The sequence below is a fragment of the Cicer arietinum genome, chromosome 4 (assembly GCF_000331145.2).
Source record: "Cicer arietinum cultivar CDC Frontier isolate Library 1 chromosome 4, Cicar.CDCFrontier_v2.0, whole genome shotgun sequence".
Classification (NCBI taxonomy): domain Eukaryota; kingdom Viridiplantae; phylum Streptophyta; class Magnoliopsida; order Fabales; family Fabaceae; genus Cicer; species Cicer arietinum.
Genome location: NC_021163.2, coordinates 37,282,692 through 37,305,611, shown reverse-complemented (window position 1 = coordinate 37,305,611; position 22,920 = coordinate 37,282,692). Strand labels below are relative to the sequence as shown.

Sequence of the window (22,920 nt, the reverse complement as noted above, 5' to 3'; positions counted from 1 at the left end):
TTCAAACACGTTAAAAATATGGATTCCATAATATATATATCAAAATTCCCAAATTCCCAAATTACAAACCCTAATTTTTCAAACACGTTAAAAATATGGATTCCATAATATATATATCAAAATTCCCAAATTCCCAAATTACAAACCCTAATTTTTCAAACACGTTAAAAATATGGATTCCATAATATATATATCAAAATTCCCAAATTCCCAAATTACAAACCCTAATTTTTCAAACACGTTAAAAATATGGATTCCATAATATATATATCAAAATTCCCAAATTCCCAAATTACAAACCCTAATTTTTCAAACACGTTAAAAATATGGATTCCATAATATATATATCAAAATTCCCAAATTCCCAAATTACAAACCCTAATTTTTCAAACACGTTAAAAATATGGATTCCATAATATATATATCAAAATTCCCAAATTCCCAAATTACAAACCCTAATTTTTCAAACACGTTAAAAATATGGATTCCATAATATATATATCAAAATTCCCAAATTCCCAAATTACAAACCCTAATTTTTCAAACACGTTAAAAATATGGATTCCATAATATATATATCAAAATTCCCAAATTCCCAAATTACAAACCCTAATTTTTCAAACACGTTAAAAATATGGATTCCATAATATATATATCAAAATTCCCAAATTCCCAAATTACAAACCCTAATTTTTCAAACACGTTAAAAATATGGATTCCATAATATATATATCAAAATTCCCAAATTCCCAAATTACAAACCCTAATTTTTCAAACACGTTAAAAATATGGATTCCATAATATATATATCAAAATTCCCAAATTCCCAAATTACAAACCCTAATTTTTCAAACACGTTAAAAATATGGATTCCATAATATATATATCAAAATTCCCAAATTCCCAAATTACAAACCCTAATTTTTCAAACACGTTAAAAATATGGATTCCATAATATATATATCAAAATTCCCAAATTCCCAAATTACAAACCCTAATTTTTCAAACACGTTAAAAATATGGATTCCATAATATATATATCAAAATTCCCAAATTCCCAAATTACAAACCCTAATTTTTCAAACACGTTAAAAATATGGATTCCATAATATATATATCAAAATTCCCAAATTCCCAAATTACAAACCCTAATTTTTCAAACACGTTAAAAATATGGATTCCATAATATATATATCAAAATTCCCAAATTCCCAAATTACAAACCCTAATTTTTCAAACACGTTAAAAATATGGATTCCATAATATATATATCAAAATTCCCAAATTCCCAAATTACAAACCCTAATTTTTCAAACACGTTAAAAATATGGATTCCATAATATATATATCAAAATTCCCAAATTCCCAAATTACAAACCCTAATTTTTCAAACACGTTAAAAATATGGATTCCATAATATATATATCAAAATTCCCAAATTCCCAAATTACAAACCCTAATTTTTCAAACACGTTAAAAATATGGATTCCATAATATATATATCAAAATTCCCAAATTCCCAAATTACAAACCCTAATTTTTCAAACACGTTAAAAATATGGATTCCATAATATATATATCAAAATTCCCAAATTCCCAAATTACAAACCCTAATTTTTCAAACACGTTAAAAATATGGATTCCATAATATATATATCAAAATTCCCAAATTCCCAAATTACAAACCCTAATTTTTCAAACACGTTAAAAATATGGATTCCATAATATATATATCAAAATTCCCAAATTCCCAAATTACAAACCCTAATTTTTCAAACACGTTAAAAATATGGATTCCATAATATATATATCAAAATTCCCAAATTCCCAAATTACAAACCCTAATTTTTCAAACACGTTAAAAATATGGATTCCATAATATATATATCAAAATTCCCAAATTCCCAAATTACAAACCCTAATTTTTCAAACACGTTAAAAATATGGATTCCATAATATATATATCAAAATTCCCAAATTCCCAAATTACAAACCCTAATTTTTCAAACACGTTAAAAATATGGATTCCATAATATATATATCAAAATTCCCAAATTCCCAAATTACAAACCCTAATTTTTCAAACACGTTAAAAATATGGATTCCATAATATATATATCAAAATTCCCAAATTCCCAAATTACAAACCCTAATTTTTCAAACACGTTAAAAATATGGATTCCATAATATATATATCAAAATTCCCAAATTCCCAAATTACAAACCCTAATTTTTCAAACACGTTAAAAATATGGATTCCATAATATATATATCAAAATTCCCAAATTCCCAAATTACAAACCCTAATTTTTCAAACACGTTAAAAATATGGATTCCATAATATATATATCAAAATTCCCAAATTCCCAAATTACAAACCCTAATTTTTCAAACACGTTAAAAATATGGATTCCATAATATATATATCAAAATTCCCAAATTCCCAAATTACAAACCCTAATTTTTCAAACACGTTAAAAATATGGATTCCATAATATATATATCAAAATTCCCAAATTCCCAAATTACAAACCCTAATTTTTCAAACACGTTAAAAATATGGATTCCATAATATATATATCAAAATTCCCAAATTCCCAAATTACAAACCCTAATTTTTCAAACACGTTAAAAATATGGATTCCATAATATATATATCAAAATTCCCAAATTCCCAAATTACAAACCCTAATTTTTCAAACACGTTAAAAATATGGATTCCATAATATATATATCAAAATTCCCAAATTCCCAAATTACAAACCCTAATTTTTCAAACACGTTAAAAATATGGATTCCATAATATATATATCAAAATTCCCAAATTCCCAAATTACAAACCCTAATTTTTCAAACACGTTAAAAATATGGATTCCATAATATATATATCAAAATTCCCAAATTCCCAAATTACAAACCCTAATTTTTCAAACACGTTAAAAATATGGATTCCATAATATATATATCAAAATTCCCAAATTCCCAAATTACAAACCCTAATTTTTCAAACACGTTAAAAATATGGATTCCATAATATATATATCAAAATTCCCAAATTCCCAAATTACAAACCCTAATTTTTCAAACACGTTAAAAATATGGATTCCATAATATATATATCAAAATTCCCAAATTCCCAAATTACAAACCCTAATTTTTCAAACACGTTAAAAATATGGATTCCATAATATATATATCAAAATTCCCAAATTCCCAAATTACAAACCCTAATTTTTCAAACACGTTAAAAATATGGATTCCATAATATATATATCAAAATTCCCAAATTCCCAAATTACAAACCCTAATTTTTCAAACACGTTAAAAATATGGATTCCATAATATATATATCAAAATTCCCAAATTCCCAAATTACAAACCCTAATTTTTCAAACACGTTAAAAATATGGATTCCATAATATATATATCAAAATTCCCAAATTCCCAAATTACAAACCCTAATTTTTCAAACACGTTAAAAATATGGATTCCATAATATATATATCAAAATTCCCAAATTCCCAAATTACAAACCCTAATTTTTCAAACACGTTAAAAATATGGATTCCATAATATATATATCAAAATTCCCAAATTCCCAAATTACAAACCCTAATTTTTCAAACACGTTAAAAATATGGATTCCATAATATATATATCAAAATTCCCAAATTCCCAAATTACAAACCCTAATTTTTCAAACACGTTAAAAATATGGATTCCATAATATATATATCAAAATTCCCAAATTCCCAAATTACAAACCCTAATTTTTCAAACACGTTAAAAATATGGATTCCATAATATATATATCAAAATTCCCAAATTCCCAAATTACAAACCCTAATTTTTCAAACACGTTAAAAATATGGATTCCATAATATATATATCAAAATTCCCAAATTCCCAAATTACAAACCCTAATTTTTCAAACACGTTAAAAATATGGATTCCATAATATATATATCAAAATTCCCAAATTGAATTCTAAAACAAAGACAATAACCGAATTTCATCATGAATTAAACATGGTAGGCTCTGATACCAATTGTTGGAAAAACCTTAATAACGTTGTGCTCAACAATCCATGTCAATTACATGATGAATAGCCAAAGGCGGAAGCGTACCTGTGGGAATTGCCATTAATGAAATCCTGAGATGATGATGATAGAGCCAATGGGTTGGGTGATCTTCCTCAGCAAAACACCCTGAAGACCTTGCTCTCTTGATGGGGATAGAGAGAACTAGAGAGTTTTCTCCTTTAGGGTTTTGAAACTGAATAGTCTTGTTGTGTTTGCCTTGGGGACCATTACCCCTATATATAACTATTATTAGTTATATCCCAAATTGCAGTATTTCCAATTCAGCCCCTCATTAAATTAGAAACTGCCTGGTATCTACACTATTAATTTCCATAACTATTATGCTCTTTAGCCATAAGCTATTATATGTTATTTGACCCCTAGTTTATTGGCTAATTATATAATGACCCTAACACACTTTATTAATTAATTACATATGTGACCCATAAATCTTACATGAGATCCTTTCCTTTCATCCCTTGCATGCATGAGTAAATAAAAGTAAAATCTAAGATGTTGAGAATTAGAAGATTTAGAGGTTGTGGAGAAATTAGGGCTCTTTCATTCTTTAAGGATTTTAATGATATTTCTTGAAATTTGTCTTGCATGCTTGAGTTTCTTTGAGCTTGGTGAGTTTTGAAAAATTGGGTGGGATTGATTTAAAATGAAATTTGGGGAAAATCAAAGTTTTAGTGAAAATAAATGGTGGGATTTTTCTTGATTTTGATTTGAAGCACGAGGTTGTTGTGTTTTCTTTTGAGTAACTGATTGAATGTTATGGTTACATGATTATGATGAAATTATATATTATAGTAATAAATATATGTGATTTGTGTCTTTGGTATTTTGCTATGTTTCTATTTATATGATGAATTGAAAGTGTTAAAGAAACAAAATTGATTTTTACTATAATGAATAAAATGTTTCAAATCTAGTAGAATTACAGCTATTTCGATGATTATTGGAAGCTATAATTTTAATTTAGTTTTAACTCTTGAATCGAGTAGAATTAAAGCTGTAACAATGACTACTAGAGGGCCATAATTCTTTGTTTTAGTTTTAACTTTCCGGCCTAACAAAGTTATGACCATAATGATGATTATTGGGGGCTAATGTTTTTCTCAAATCTTCTTTTTCATACATTTTCTCTTGTTTTCCTTTCTTCGAACATTGTATTCTTACATTTCTACCCAATAAAATATTAATTTGTCATTTGTATATTTTAGTTCAATGTCATTTTTTGTCAGCTTTGCAACTAATTAGTAAAGAAATTCAAAATCTAACTTTGGTTGAAATTGAAAAGTACTTACAAACAAACAGAAAAACTTTGAAAGATTTTCCATCCATGTCATTTCTAAAGGGACATGTAACTACTCAATTCAAAGAACATAGTTACAATGTTGCTAGATTCCAAAATGAATTCCAACAATTATTTGCATAAACGACAAGTCATTATTATTATAAATGTCATTTATATTTAAATAGCTTTGTTGTATCTGTTCTTTGTAATATATGTACTATCTATTTGTGTTCTGCCAACATAGCTCATCGATAGCGGAAAGAAAACCCTCCGCATTCTCCAATTGAAAAAGATTTTTAAACCCCCTTGTGATCTTCTTCAAAAAGGTTTCGATTTGGTTTCTTTTGGCGAGGATAGCAAAAATAAGACATAAAAAACTCTAATAATATTAAAAGAAGCGAGAAAAGGAAAAGATTTAGTGTAAAAGGTGTACCAATAAATATGATGGATCTCATTAACTCAATGGTAAATAAATGTTTTACCCAACCAAACAATACTTACGATACTCGTGCATGTTAGAATAAGCGGTAGATGAAAATTATAAAATTGATAATGTATCGGAGGAATTTACCTAAAAACCAAAGCATGAAGACCCTGATTCATAAATTCGACTCACAACACAAACACACGCTAAACACTGCAGTTACAGCATAGACATTTTGAGGGGGGGTTTTTGCGCTGTTCTTTGAGGTGATTACCGATGGCGAAGTTATCGTCGTCGTCCTCCTCGTCAAACTCTGAAAATTCCGGCGAGCTTCTATGCGTTGGCACGTTGGAAATCGCGACTCCAAAACCTGTTGGATTTCTTTGCGGGTCAATCCCCGTCCCCACTGATAAATCCTTTCACGCTTTTCATTCCGCTCTTCTCCCAACCCCGCAAACGTACTCTCTATCTCTCTGTCTCAATAATCATTTTATTATTATTGATTAATGATGTTTGTTTTGGAGAATAATAATGATTACATTTGACTTTTCAGAGTGAATGCCCCGCGTTATCGGTACCGGATGCTGCCTACTGAAACTGACCTCAATACGCCACCACTTCTTGCTAATTTCCCTGATGCTGCTGTCAAGTCCAAGACAACTGGTGGAGGTAATCTTTATTCTTCTATATTGATTGACCGGAGATACTAGAGACATATGAACGATTTTCATATAGTTTTAAGGATTACTTATTACTTTCATATAGTTTAGGGCTTAAAATAGAAGAGAGAGTAATACTAGAGAGACTAAATTGATGGTTTTCTTTTATTTTATATATATTATAAGTTCAAGTTCAACTCTTTCAAGATATTCTTCTTCATTATATTTGTTAGTTTGTTAGCATGTTCATCAAAGTTATGATAAGTGTCTCTTTATTTAGAGTTTGTTGTATACACTAAGGAATACTCAGCTTTTATTTGATTATTTGTTGGTTGAATTCGGAGGGTGTTGCCATGTTTTTATAAATTGGACCTTAAATCTGAATAGTGAATACCACCAAAGTGTAATTAGAATCTATGAGTTCACAGTTATGCATTTTGCCTTAGTCAATGCTTCACTGTGTTGCCTTAATTCATGTTCATGGCAAGCTTGGTTCTCATGCTGTGGAATGCCAAGTTGTTGAAATTGAGATCCTACCTAGGATTAAGAGAGGGGTCAAAGTTTGTACAAGGGACATGGATCGAAGAATCATACTAAAAATATAGAAGTGCATGTTAATTTAAAAAATGATAATACAGTTAACTAATTTTAATGATATCACTAACATTCAAGTAAAACTTAAGATAACTATTTTGTAATTATTATCAGTATCTCTTATGTTTATTTTATATTTGGTATTCGATAATAGAAACAATTATGGAAAGGGAGAATAATGGAATAGCTAGACCAAAATACAGCGCAAACTTTATATTATTATACAAGCCCCAAACAAGCATGACTTCTGAGTATCAGAATAATAGGAAAAAAAGATATAAACAAGAGTCAAGTGGTGGGTTCCAAGCTGGTTGTGGCACAAATAGAGAGGGGGAATAGAAAAACATGCATGAGACTATAGACTGAATTGAGGGATGTGGGTAATTAGAATGTAGAGATCAAAGATGGTGGAGATGTTATGCAGAAGTCAACTTGAGATGACAGAGTGGAGGGAGAGATTAAGTTTCAGGTAGCAGGTCTGAAAAACTTGCACGAAGAGACAAAAAGAAATGGGTTGAACATTGATGCAATCCATCAAAGCTGGGTCACAAAACTCGACACATCAAACATCATAAGGTTTGTGGGTCACGAACACAAAAAATTGTGGACTATGCTATCTTGTGATCTTTGTAGGTGGTCCTTTAGTGATCTGGTAGAGAGGCAATCCTGGATGGAAATGTAATTGGATATGTTGGCCAAACAAACTCTTACAAATTTGTGATCCTTTGAGCTGGTTCACGAGTTCCATAACACTATTCAAGTGTATCCCTTTAGGTTATACTCTTGTCAAAATGGGTATAAATGTATCTTTTTAGGTAGTCAGTGGTTTCTTTGTTTGTTGCCATGATTATATACCATGCTGTTTGGATATCTTTCAAAAGAACCTAACACATACATTAAAATATCGGTTTGATTGCACGTTGGATTAACAACACGATACTGATTGCAAATTATATAACTAGACATATGGAATTCTCTGCATGGAAGCATTTACTTCAATCGCAAAAATGAATAATGTTAGATCACGACTCTCTCTAATGAGTAGAGCCATTAGATGACTTCACCAATTTGATGTTAAATATGCATGTGCTCATGGAGACTTGAAAGAGGTGGTCTACATGGAGATTTTCTTGGGTATGAGTCCACTTGTGGAGGGAATTAGGTACACAAGTTGAAGAAGAAACTATGCGGGTTGATGCAAAAATGAATAATGTTAGAACGTGACTCTCTAAGGAGTAGAGCTATTAGAGGGCTACATCAATTTGATGTTAAATATGTATGTGCTCATGGAGACTTGGGAGTAGGGAACCCATTGAATAGAATAATAGTATGGAGAATGATGGGAAGAGAGCCCATCGGTGGAGAATACCCGTATCAGATGCTTGGCAAGAATCTAATATGCCTGGTAGATACCAGATAAAATATAGCATGTGCAGTTAGTGTATTGCATGACCCACAAGTAAGACATACACAAACTCCAAGCAGAATTCTATAGGATATTAACTCTTGAGACTACACACTGAGTAGGACTACTATTCAATTTCAAAGGGGGTAGAAACCTATCAATGGAGGTGTACACGTATTCGAATGCAGACTATGCAAGATAAATCATTTGTGAAGATGATACCTGGGGTACTGTATGTTTTCAGGTGGTAATCTAATAACGTGGAGGAATAGGAAGAAAGATCTAGTTACTCAGTCAAATGTAAAAGCCAAGTTTTGAGCAATGACACAAGGAAGAAGTTTGTAAGCTGCAATAATCATGACATTAGATGGCCTAAGAATAAAATATGAAACTCCTATGAAGCTTTTTTGTGAGAACGAATATGCTATTAGTATTACAGTATTATTTACAATCTAGTTCAAGATAATAGAACAAACATATTGAGGTAGATTGAAACTTCATCGATGAAAAGTTAAATAATGGCCTTATAACGCCTTTTTCAGGATATATTACCTTTTTTATGTTCTTTTTTTATCTTCACTACTTTTTAATCATTTCTGCATTAGGCAGATTTATTTCCCGTAGTTCTAGGTTGGCATTTATTTGTTGGCATCTATGTACATGAGTCTATATAATGTTAAAATACATCTGTAATTTCGTGTTCCTTGGTTGATACTGAAAGAAGAGTGTAGTGAAATACTGATATATACCTACTCTGGTTCCAGTTCTCCCATACCTGAGCTTCATACTTTCGCATTCTGTTGATATTTATATTGTTTTGACATCATTTTGGTGACAGATTTTCCATGGGAAGGTACTGCGATTGCGTCAAATTTTTCTAGAAAATGTGAGGCCCTTGCAGTGTCTGGCTTTGTTGATTATGGAGATGAGATTGACATAATTGCTCCAGCAGACATTTTGAAGCAGATATTTAAAATTCCATATTCCAAGGCTCGACTGTCAATTGCTGTTCATCGCATTGGTCATACTCTTGTTTTGAACACTGGGTATTGTCATACAGTTGACTCTCTTTTGTTGCCTACCTTATTTAATGCTTTCGCTAATAATTGCTGTTCACAAATTATCCTTCTGGTCCCTGATAAATTTTTCACTTTGGAAGCTTGAGTTCTCCAATCTATTGGTTTTGGAAAAGCATTGGGGAATTTAATTCCACTTTTTGATTCAGAAGAAAATATTAGTAGTTGAAGATAATAGGCTTATATGTTTCAACAAGAAAGAAAATTTCTGGACAACACAATAGAAGCATATTCTGGTTTTAATGCATCATATTGGATCCTGTGGTATGCATGATACTGCAAAGATGATTTTTATTAAAAGTCATTCAGAAACTAATTAGCTCTTCAACTTTTTAATTTTTTTATTTAAGATTATTGCATTTGGTTATGGGCATTTGTTAATCTTAAAATTAGGGTTGAGACTAATTCCACCCTACAAAACCAACTCGTTAGTCAAGGGATGCCTCCTACTTATAAATACATTTTTAGGCTATCTCATTAAATGTGAGATTTTTAACTCACCCCCTAACGCCTAGGACTTGCCATCTAAAGCATTACCCGAGTAGTCTTCTGATAGCTGGTGGCCCAATGGAACAAATCTTGGAAGATTGTTGTTGAATAAGAGAAAATGAGAGACATATGGTGAAATCGTGTGTCTGAACTACACAACGGAGTCTGTTTTATATAGGCTCAAGGCAATAAATACAAAAATAAATATGGGAGATATTATTCCTATTTACATGATATGTAATAAATATAAATATATTTTCAACACTCCCCATCAAGTTGGAGCATATAAATCATATGCACCAAGCTTGTTACATATATAACTGATTCGAAGACCTCTCAGGGGCTTAGTGAATACATCTGCCAATTGATCATTGGAATTAACAAAGCTAGTGGTGATGTTGCCTGATTCGATCTTCTCCCTTACAAAGTGACAATCTATCTCAATATGCTTGGTCCTCTCATGAAAAACCGAATTAGAGGCAATGTGCAATGCTGCTTGATTATCACATATTAATGTCATTTGTGGTTCCTTTTCAAATTGAAGCTCTTTGAGTAACTGTTTCAACCAAATGGGCTCACAGGTCACTAATGCCCTAGCCCTGTATTCAGCTTTAGTGCTAGATCTTGCAACTACACTTTGTTTCTTACTTTTTCAAGATATTAAGTTTCCTCCAACAAGTACACAATACCCAGAAGTGGATCGCCTATCAATGGGTGAGCTTGCCTAATCGGCATATGAATAACCAACTATCTGAGTATGTCCTCTGTTTTCATAAATTAGACCTTTTCTTGGAGCACCTTTAATGTATTTCAAGATTCGTATCACAATCCCAGTGTTCTTGACAAGGAGAGTTTAAGAATTGGCTTACCATACTGACTGCAAATGAAATTTCATGACGGGTGACTGTGAGGTAGTTTAATTTACCAACCAATCTTCTGTATCTCCCTGAATCTGAAAATGGCTCTCCATGATTAGGTAGAAGTTTGACATTCTATAGGAGTGTCAACCGGCTTGACATTCAATAAACCTGTCTTTTCAAGAATATCCATGGCATATTTCCTTTGTGAAATTACCAAGCCGTCCTTAGATTGGGCTACCTCAATACCCAAGAAGTAGCAGAGCTTGCCAAGATCTTTAGTTTGAAACGGATGAGATAAATGTTGTTTCAACTGGAGTATGCCATGCTGGTCACTACCAGTTATGACAATATCATCTACATAGACAATCAAGTAAATGCACTATTGGGTTGAGTGGCGATAGAAAAGAGAATGATCAACTTCACTTCGAATCATGCCAAATTGTTGCACTACTGTGCTAATCTACCAAACCAAACTTGAGGAGACTATTTAAGACCATAGAGAGACCTCTGAAGTCGACAAACCATGGTAGAGGACTCCCCCTTAGCAACAAACCTAGGTGGTTGCTCCATATACACTTCTTCTTCAAGGTCACCATGCAAAAAAACATTTTTAATGTCAAGTTGATGCAGAGACCAATGTCTGATGGCTGCAATAGAGAGGAGTAGTCTAATAGAGGCCATCTTAGCCACAGGGGAGAAAGTATCACTGTAATCGAGGCCAAAAATTTGAGTGTACCTTTTTGCCACCGAACGAGCTTTAAAACGATCAATCTTACCATCAAGACCAAATTTCACCGTTTAAAGCCAATGACATCCTACTAAAGACTTTCCAGACGGTAAAGGAACCAATTCCCATGTACCACTACTCTGAAGTGCACACATCTCGTCAATCATTGATTGTCTCCACTTTGGGTGAGATAAAGCTTCACCTGGAGATTTAGGAATAGAAACAGAAGACAGGGAAGACAAACAAGTATAATGCAAAGGAGAAAGACGATGGTAACTCAAACCTTTACGAATAGCAATAGGAATCTCAAGGGTCAAATTCGATAAAGAAGGAGGTGGCGGTGAAGGAGCGTTTGGAATGACCTCAGTATCAAGAACGGGTGTAGGGACATGTACAACTGATGGTGGTTGACGACGACAGTATGTTTGAAGAGATTGTACAGTTGGAGGATCAACAAGAGGAGTCTCAAGTGGGACAATGGGAGGGGCCACCGAAGGTGTCTCAGGTGGGGCATACGTAATAGGCTCTAGTGGTAAAAGAGATGGTGAAATAGATTGTGGTAGGTCTAGAGGAATAGTTGCAGACAAAGGAGCAGGAAACGACTCATAGTATGTAACAGACTCAAAAAATGTGACATCAACCGATATGAGATATCGTCGAAGATTAGGAGAATAACAATGATAACCTTTTTGGGACCGATGATAACCACACATTTTAGTGATCGAGCTGAAAGTTTGTCAAGACCAGGAGTGAGATTGTGGACAAAACATGTAGATCCGAAGACCAGAGGAGGAAGTGAGTGAAGAGGGGTATTAGGGAAGAGGATCGAGTGAAGGACTTTGTTATTAAGAGCAGACGAAGGTATGCGATTTATAAGATAGCATGCCGTTAGAACAACATTTCCCCAAAAGCAAGATGGTACATTACCATGAAGAAGGAGATTACGAGTGGTTTCAATAAGGAGCCGATTTTTGCGTTCGGCTACCCCATTTTGTTGAGGTGTATGAGCATAAGATGTTTGATGAAGAATGCCGTTAGAGGTCATAAAGTTTTGAAATTGATGGGACAAATATTCACGGGCATTATCACTGCTCAAAGTGCGAATGGATACACACCAAATTGAGTTTTAATTTCCTTATAAAATTGTTCAAAAATATAAAATAATTCAGACCAATTTTTCATTAAAAATAACCACGTACAACGGGAAAAATAATCGATAAAGGTAGCAAAATATCTAGACTCAAGAGTGGAAATAGTACGAGAGGGACCCCAAACATCTGAGTGAACTAAAGCAAACGGGGAGGAAGCTCGTTTATTAGCTCGATCAGGGAAATGACTACGAGTATGTTTCCCTAACTGACACGACTCACAATTTAAGCTAGATAATTTAGTTAGATTGAGTACTAATTGTTGAAGTTTGGGAAGACTCGGATAACCTAACTGAGCATGTATAATAAGAGGAGAATATGTTGTAAGACATGCTGTTGATGGGTTTGAGAGATAATAAAGGCCATTAGACTCACATCCGACACCAATTTGTCGTCCTGATATTCGATCTTGCAAAGTAACATTGCAATTAGTAAATGTGACAACACAATCATGAGAACGAGGCAATCGACTGATAGAAATTAAATTAAATGGACATCCAGACACATAAAGGACAAATGTAACTAATAGAGTAGGAAGGATTTGGACAGTGCCAATCCCTTGAGATTGTGTTTGGGAACCATTGGCTGAGACTATCCTAGGTAAATAACCAAATGTTGTGAGAGAGGAGAAAAAAGTCTTATTACCAGTAATGTGATCAGATGCACCAGAATCTAGAATCCATGGGCTATGAGAAGGTGAGATGCAAACAGGTGAATTACCAATTTGTGTGGTCGAAACAGCGGAACTCGAGTTCCAACAATACTCTACCCACTGAAGAAAATTTTCATAAGTAGCCATAATCAATAAGCAATTACCTAAAACCAGCAGCGAAACAATGGCGGAAGAGGTTTTTTTTTTTTGTTTTGTTCTTTTTTTTTGTTTTTTGATGAACAGTACTACACACGATGAATAGTGCCGCACGATGAACAGTTGATTGATTTGCTGAAAAAATGAACGAAAAGTGACATAGGGTAAACTGGAATTGGGACACGGTTTACCGAAAAAGAAAATCTCACTGAAGGACAGTGAATCCCGGGGTAATCACGATATAAGGTTGTCTCTCATAATAGGCTCTAGATACCATGTTGAATAAGAGAAAATGAGAGACATATGGTGAAACCGTGTGTATGAACTACACAACGGAGTCTGCTTTATATAAGCTCAAGGCAATAAATACAAAAATAAATATGGGAGATATTATCCCTATTTACATGATATGTAATAAATATAAATATATTTTCAACAATTGTGATACTATCTTAACATTTGGGTCTTAAACCCTACAAAACTTGCTTGTAAGCTGAGGGATGCCTCCCACTTATACATACATATTCAAATTTCAAGCCCTATCCCATCTAATATGTGACTTTTACTAGTTAGATTGAATATTTTATCATTTCTACAGTGCACTATTTGACTAACTTCCTCTTGTTTTCATTTTCTTTTTGTCAAAATTCTATGTTCATTATGATGCATTTGATTTAGTGACAATATTTGTGAAATGCAGGCCGGATATTGAAGAGGGTGAAAAGTTGATTAGGAGGCATAATAATCAATCAAAATGTGCAGATCAATCTTTATTTTTGAATTTTGCTATGCATTCAGTTAGAATGGAGGCCTGTGATTGCCCACCAATTCATCATGTTCCATCAGAAGGGCAATCAAATTCTTCTGTTTTTCCTGGAAAAGCACCCCATATTGTGGTACAGAATGATGACGTTGTTCAAGCTGAAGGATACAATTGCCATTCTGACTACTCACAGGTTGGGCAGGGAAGCTTCTTTTGGGGAAGCAAGAAGAATAGGAGGAATAAGAGCCATAGTCCAGTTAATAAGGTGTCACAAGTTGGTGAAAAACCCAGATCATCAATGCAAGAGTCTGAAAAACAGAGAAAAGTTGGTAATGATAGTTTTCTGAGGGTTTTATTCTGGCAGTTTCATAATTTCCGCATGCTCTTGGGAAGTGACCTACTTTTATTCAGTAATGAAAAGTATGTTGCTGTGAGCTTGCATTTATGGGATGTCACACGAAAGGTAAGGATCATTCCTCTATAATTTATCACCTGTTTTATGCTTGGTAAATTGTCAATATTTTTTCCCATTATTTTTGATAGGTTACACCTTTAACTTGGCTTGAAGCTTGGCTTGATAATGTTATGGCAAGTGTTCCGGAGTTGGCCATATGTTATCATCACAATGGTGTTGTTCAGGGATATGAGCTTTTAAAAACTGATGACATTTTTCTCCTTAAAGGAATATCTGAGGATGGAACCCCTGCATTTCATCCTTATGTTGTCCAACAAAATGGTCTGTCTGTTTTGAGGTTTCTTCGGGATAATTGCAAACAGGACCCTGGAGCTTATTGGGTACTATTAGTTATTTTTAATGCATTTAAAATATTTGTTGCTTTTAGGTTTACTAAGTTAATTTTTGTTTAATAAACTTGTTGCCTTTAGTAATGCTACCAAGCCTGGATTTTAATTTTGCAGCTTTATAAAGGTGCTGGTGAAGATGATATACAACTTTTTGATCTTTCTGTTATTCCGAAGAACCAATCATCTAACAGTAGTGATGATGCTTCAAGCTCCTTGCCATCACTAATCAGTAGAGGTAGAAGTGATGCAGTGTATTCCCTGGGAATTCTCCTCTATCGAATTGCTCACAGGCTTTCACTGTCAATGGTGTGGAAGAATTAGACCTATTTTTGGGTTAATCCTGCTTTGAGTGGTTTCTAACAGCCAATGACTAATTTTTGTTTCTTTTTCTACAGGCTGCTAAAAATAGGGCTAGGTGTGTGAGGTTTTTTAGACAGTGTTTGGAGTTCCTTGATGACTCTGACCATCTGGTATGTTTTAACGAATAACACAATTAGTGTCTTACATGGCCCTGTTTGTGTGGTACTTCCAATTATCCCCTGTTGAGATGACTGTATTTCTGATAGATTTTTTGTGAAACAGGCAGTACGGGCAATTGCTCATGAACAATTTGCGAGGCTGATTTTAAATTATGACGAGGAGTTGAAATTAGCTCCTGAATCTCTAGCTGTAGAATGTGAACTATCTGTTACTGAAGCCAAGGAATCGTGTTGGGATGGTGAAAACAGTAATTCTGAACTAGTTGCTCATGAAATGTTTTATCTGCACGCTGATGGCAAATCAGGTGAACATGGAAAAATAACTGAGAACTTAGAATCAGAAGGTCCTGCAAAGATGGTTTCTGAAGCAGACGAGCCTGTTTCAGGAGAGCTCAAAGCAGTCAGGGACATAGAATTAAGCAACCAAGGAGGGGTTGTACCATGCTTGTCTTCTGATGTTAGCTCTTCGCTACGTGAAGTATGTCCAATTTCCACACCTGTGGTTCAAACGGTTGCTGATCCAATCTCATCCAAGTTAGCTGCTGTACATCATGTTTCCCAGGCCATAAAGTCTTTGAGATGGATGCGGCATCTTCAGAGCACTGAACCAGAAACGATGGATCAATTCAATAATAGTCATGATAGGCCATCGTCATCTTTTAATGTTTCTGTCTGTGCTTGTGGGGATTCTGATTGTATTGAAGTATGTGACATTCGAGAATGGCTTCCAACGTCTAAGTTGGATCATAAGTTGTGGAAGCTTGTTCTTTTGCTTGGAGAATCTTATTTGGCACTAGCAGAAGCTTATAAAGAGGATGGCCAACTTTATCAAGCTTTAAAGGTTATACAGTTATCATGTTCTGTTTATGGATCAATGCCTTCACATCTGGAAGACACGAAATTTATTTCTTCAATGGCTAGTTGCTCATCTTTACTGAGAGAACAAATTAATATGAATGAAAATACGACATGGCTGGATGATAGAGAAGATGAGACTGTTTATGGATACAGCGAAAGGAAGGCTTGTACTTACCTTTTCTGGGCCAAGGCATGGGCATTAGTTGGAGATGTTAAAATTGAGTTCCATAGGATAAAGGGTAAAGAAATCTCAATACAAGATATGACAAAACCTGCTACCAGAGAATTGAGAATGTCATCTGAGGTTGTGAAGGAAGTAAAAAGGCTGAAGAAGAAGCTGGTGCAGTTGAACCAGAACTGCAGTTCATGTTCCTTGGTAAATTGCAGTTGCCAGAGTGACAGAGCTAGTAGTGGGAACAGTGCAAGTAGTAGTCATGCAGATGTGACCTTCATGACTTATGGTAAAAAGCATAGTAAACGATTGTCTTCGAAAATTGCCAATCACTTGCCACCGAGAGACTCGGCAGACGAGTTGGTTCGTAACAAGGAGAATAAAAAAGATTTTGATGCTGAATATCTTGAGCACACTAATTACGGTGAAGACCTGACAGAAACTCTTGAAAATAATAGGACTGAAGTTGAATCCGCAGCTGCTATGAACTCTAGAAATTTTGAGGGATCTTCAGATATGTACAATTCATGTTCTAGTGTTATCTCTCAAACCGAATTGAATTCAAGGGAATCAGGTAAAGCGAAAATTGGCGGGATATTTGAGTACCTAGTTGAACCTCTAGTTGATGATGTAGAGCACAATTTATTAGCTGCTTTGAAATGCTATGAAGAAGCAAGAAAAGCATTGCTGAAACTTCCATCTGGTTTGTCTGAGCTGCAATCTGTGATTAAAAAGAAAGGGTGGGTTTGCAATGAATTGGGGCGAATCAGAATTGAAAATAAAGAATTGCATAAAGCTGAACTGGCATTTACTGATGCTATAGATGCATTCAGAGAAGTTTCGGATCACATCAACATAATATTGATAAACTGTAATTTGGGACATGGTAAACGGGCACTTGCTGAGGAGATGGTATCTAAAATTGATAATCTTAAACTACATGATATCTTCCACATTGCATACAATCATGCATTGGAAACTGCAAAACTGGAATATAAAGAATCCCTTAGATTTTATGGGGCAGCAAGGTTTGAACTAAATGCCATTAAAGAGGATGCTGATGCTGGGGCAAGCAGTTTAAGGAATGAGGTACATACGCAGTTTGCTCATACTTATCTGCGGCTTGGCATGCTTTTGGCTAGAGAAAATACTACAGCAGAAGTTTATGAAAATGGATCATTGGAAAATACTCGTGCGAGTCATACAAATTCCCATGGAAGGAAATCAAGGAAAGATCTGAGAAAGCATGAAATTTCCGCTAATGAGGCAATTAGGGAAGCATTATCTGTGTATGAGTCCCTGGGGGAGCTACGCAAACAGGAGGCTGCATATGCTTACTTCCAGTTAGCATGTTATCAGAGAGACTGTTGTTTGAAATTTATGAATTCCAGCAATAAGAAAAGTGTTTTGTCAAAAGGTGAAAATAACATAGTGCAGCGAATCAAGCAATATGCATCACTTGCAGAGAGGAACTGGACAAAAGCCATGGACTTCTACGGGCCCAAAACACATTCTAACATGTACTTAACTATCCTGATGGAGAGATCAGCTCTTTTTTTAAGCCTGTCAAGCCATTTACACTCCAACGTGGTATTTTATTTCACTTCTTGGACACATTAATTTGATTTTGAATATGGCGTCGTTTATTTGAAATTCTCATTGAGATGGCCGAACTCATATTTTTTCTCCCTTTTTGTGGTACAATGCCATCTACTATCTAGTACATGTATTAATAAGGGTTCCTTGAAAAGTAGCATAACAGACAGGGTCCCTTTCTCTGTTTGTCAACACCATTTTAAAACTGATTTGGCCCCTTCCCTTGCAACCAAAAGATGGTAGAATTCTTGAAATTTTCTTCTTTATTTCCAGCTTAGATTTATCCTAATTGAAATTTATTTTCGGTTAGTGTGTCAAAGGAGTGAACTACAAATTTGGTTGAGGTAATATGTGTAATATGTAAACTGCATATTTTCTCAAGTGCTAGATTCAATACACTATACCCTTTTGAGAATAAAATGATAAAATTTCTTTGAATTTGCTGCCTTTCATTTTTCCGGAATCAATTAATTGCCATAAACCCCCAAAAAATTGTATGGAGTTCTAAATTATTATTGAAAACCTTTAAATAGTTTGATTGGAAATTTTGGTTTTTGTTTGATCTTAGACCCATCAATCGATTCGAGACTTTCAGTTTATATTTCTGTCATTTGTTGATAATTCATTTGTTCCAGATGCTGGAATCAGCTTTGGCTCATATGCTTGAAGGACGCCATATTTCAGATACAAACGTGGACACTTTCAGTACTAGCTATCCTGAACTTCATGCAAAATATTGGGGTCAGCTGCAGGTGCTTTTGAAGAAAATGTTGGCCTCCGTGCTTTTGTCGAGTGCAAATAAATCTCTCTGCCAACCATCTTCAACGTCTAGCAGATTTGGCGATAGTCAAAAGATCAAGGAACTGTACAAGATGTCCCTGAAGGGCACTGACATGGTCCAACTGCATACCATGTACAACTTGTGGATATCATGATAGCAACATTTTTGTGACATTCTACTCTTGATTACATCAAGTCTAAGTAATTTGTTTGCCACCTTTCTTATTATCTTGTATTGATATATTAGCGTTGAATGATTCCTTTGTGCTGTTGTAGCTATTATTACTGTAGTTGTGTTGTGAGAATGTGTTTTATATTTCATATTAGGAGGCATTTAAATTCTGAAGCTTACAATCTTGTAGGTCTTGCAAAGAGCACTTGGTTGGGGAATGCCTCAAATCACTTAGGCGATCCTTATTGTAATGGTGTTTTAATCGGTAAATAAATTCTGATGTTTAGTGTCAAACAAATATTTCAAATATGCTTTTACAAAATTTCCGAACTTGAATAAATCACTAAATTGCCTCTTGAAATTGTAGGGGTCGGACATTTAATGACGCTGGTCAAATAACACTTGTAAATTGAATGACGTCGAACAAATTAGTCATTTCGTTAGTTTGTTCTTAAGGAGGTTGACGTGGATGTTATATTTATGTGTTGAGATCAACTGTTAGTCAATTTAGACTTGCCATCAAATCATTCATCATAATCACAAATAACAAATAAATAATATTGTTAATATATTGAAATTAAACAAAGATAAACAAACAACTGCATCGAAAACAAAATATCTAAATTGGTGAACATTTAAATGCATGCAAGACAAGTTACTCAACCCTAAAAATAGGAAATTATCCATTTGAACATACAATATAGGAACACAATAATGAAGAAACTGAGTATAAATGATCCCGAGTTGCAAAATATGAAACAATTGTGAATGAGTGGTGATGACGAAAATAGTAAATGATGGGAATAGCAAAAAAGAAGATGAACAGGTGAAGGAGCAAAATGAAAGAAAAATTAGGAAAAATGAAAGAAAATTAAATATTTTATAATAAACAAATATTTTCTAATTTGGGACAAACTATCCCCTATTACATATGGTCTGCCACGTAAGAAAGTTTCATCCACATCACATTCGTTAACGGACAAAACTAACAGAAGAATCAAAGTGATCGACGTTATTCAATTCAAGGATGTTATTTTTTTGTAGCTTGTTTGAATCGACTTATTTAAATTTATCTACTGACATAAACATTTGTGAAACTATTTGGAAAAGATTATGAAAACATCTTATGGTATGTCAATAAATTATTTTCAGCTAGTTTTCATAAATTACGCTGGAGCAGAGCGGCGAGTGACATGGTCGCGGCGACACAAGGTAAAGAGGGATGGTGTACGATCTGAGCGCGTTAGCGGGTTGCATTCTAGGTCGTGGGTTTGAAAACCCTAAGAAATGTGAAAAAATATGGAAAATTTTTTTTTTTCTTTGTGAAAAACCAATTTTACCCATAAATTTTAAAACGTTTTAGGGGTAATTTTGGTAATACGCCATTCAAATTTTTGAAATCCACCTTCCTCTTCGTTTGTCATCATTCTTTTGTTTTCTTCACTGCGTCCCTTCTTCCTCTACGCCGTGCGCCGTCTTCTCTGTTCCTTTTTTTATTTATTTAATTTTTTAACTTCTTTTTTTAATTTATTTTTTTTTTAATTTTTTATTCTTTTGTTTTCTTCAGTTTTCTTTTTAATTTAATTTTTTTTGTTACTTTTTTTTTAATTTCTTTTAATTTAATTTTTTCTTCAGTTTTTTTTGTTACTTCATTCTTTTTTTATTATGTTTTTTTTCTTCTTTTTTCATTGTTTTTACTTCTTTTTTTTTTTCTTTCTATATTTTTCTTTCTATTTTCTTCTGTTAATTTAATTTAATTTAATTTGTTTTTGTTACTTCTCTTTGTTTTTTTCTACTTCCTTTCTTTCTCTGCCTGTTATGCAAATAGCCATGACAACATCATCTGCAACCCCACAAAGTAATAGTTCTGCTCCTGTAATGTTTAAACCAACCATTGATAATGTTGACCTAGCATGACAATTTAATAGTGTAAAAGACAAGAATAATAGGAAGAGGGTGACATGTGATTTCTGTCAAGTTGAAACTAATGGAGGAATTACCAGAGCAAGACAACATCAGTTAGGAATAAAGGGAGACGTAAAAAGCTGTAGAAAAATACCACCATATTATAAGAGATGGAAGTTCAAATTAACGATGATGTTAATGACGACGTAGTTGAAATAAGGAGAACTCGAAGTGGAAAAAGGGCAATTGAAGCCCCTTTACCGGCTGGCAAGAAGACAAAAGATCCATTGGGTCTAATGTTCATGAACAAAGCAGAACACAAATTGGGGAAAAGACAAGAGACAAACAAACATAAATGATGCTTGTGACAAAGAAGCAAGAGCAAGAACGGTACAATACATTGCTCATTTTTTTTATGCAAATGGAATTGCTTTCAATGTTGCAAGATCAAAAAGTTTCAAGTTGATGTTGGAAGTAGTTGGAAACTACGGTCTTCATTTGAAACCTTCAAGCTATCATGATGGTTGAAGAGTATTGATGCTTCTTCTTACATGAAGACTGAGATTAAGATATTTGAGCTATTGGACAATTTTGTTGAGGAGATTGGTGAGCAAAATATTGTGCAGGTGGTTACTAACAATGGAAGTAATTATGTATTGGCTGGTAAACTACTAACTGCCAAGAGACCACATTTGTTTTGGACTCCGTGTGCTGCACATTGTCTAGACTTGATGTTAGAAGATATTGGAAAGATTGCTAAGGTTAAAATAGTTATTCAAAAAGGGATTAGTCTCGTCGGCTTCATTTATAACCACACATTGGCGTTGAACATAACGGGGAAGAACACTGACAATGTTGAGTTGGTTAGACATGGAGTCACAAGGTTTGCTACCACATTTCTTACTTTACAAAGATTGCATAAACAAAAAACCAACCTTAGAAAGATGTTCACTTCAGAAGAATGGTTGAAGTCCAAGGCAGCTAACAATCCTAAGGGAAAGAAGGCAACCCATATTGTACTTTTGACAGTAATTTGGAATGATATCATCTACACTCTTAAGATTATGGGACCTCTTGTACAAGTGTTAAGACTTGTTGATAATGAGAAAAAACCTGCAATGGGATACATATATGCAACAATGATCATGGCCAAGGAGGATATTCGAAAAGCTTTCAATGAACAAGCAAGCAAGTACATAGATGTATTTGCAATTGTTGATTAAAGATGGAAATGTCAACTTCATCATCCATTGCATGTTGCAGGCTACTACCTAAATCTGAAGTATTTTTATAGCAAACCAGAAATTGAGAATGATCCCATATTGGTGGGAGGTCTTCACTTATGCATTGAAACACTTAGTGAAAGTCATCAAATGAGTGACATGACTACAACACAGTTGACAAAATATAAGATTGCTAATGGTCTCTTTGGATTAGGTGGAGCATTAAGACAAAGGGCAACATTAGCTCCCGATAATTGGAGCTTCATTTATTTTCTTCTTAAAAATTTTAGCACACAACAACTTGTATAAATTGAAAATGATTGTTTCATTGCAGCTGGGTGGTGGAAGACTTATGGAGCACAAACTCCACTTTTGCAATTATTGGCCATTAAAGTGTTGAGTTTGACATGCAGTTCTTCAGGATGTGAGCGTAATTGGAGTACTTTTGAGCATGTAAGTTAATACTTGTTATTAAGTTATAGAGTATTCTACTATGTAGGTTCATATTAATTTAGGAAACTAACATTTTAAATTATAACACATAGATTCATTCCAAGAAGAGAAGTATACTTGAGCATAAGAGGTTGGAAGACTTG

At 33.9% G+C, this 22,920-nt stretch overlaps 2 protein-coding genes across 2 annotated transcripts; both read left to right on the top strand.

Annotated features, from left to right (window-relative positions):
* Window positions 1-5,920: 5,920 nt before the first annotated feature.
* On the top strand, window positions 5,921-19,494 carry LOC101500533 (uncharacterized). Its single transcript, XM_004497660.4, has 9 exons — window positions 5,921-6,264; window positions 6,360-6,475; window positions 9,303-9,510; window positions 14,273-14,798; window positions 14,879-15,130; window positions 15,254-15,445; window positions 15,535-15,609; window positions 15,722-18,238; window positions 18,880-19,494. Exons 1-9 carry the CDS (start codon window positions 6,083-6,085, stop codon window positions 19,177-19,179), a joined length of 4,368 nt encoding a protein of 1,455 aa, XP_004497717.1. The 5' UTR covers window positions 5,921-6,082; the 3' UTR covers window positions 19,180-19,494.
* Window positions 19,495-21,652: 2,158 nt separating this feature from the next.
* On the top strand, window positions 21,653-22,324 carry LOC101505020 (uncharacterized). The gene has a single exon (XM_004497672.1). It carries the CDS (start codon window positions 21,653-21,655, stop codon window positions 22,322-22,324), a length of 672 nt encoding a protein of 223 aa, XP_004497729.1.
* The last annotated feature ends 596 nt before the right edge of the window (window positions 22,325-22,920 follow it).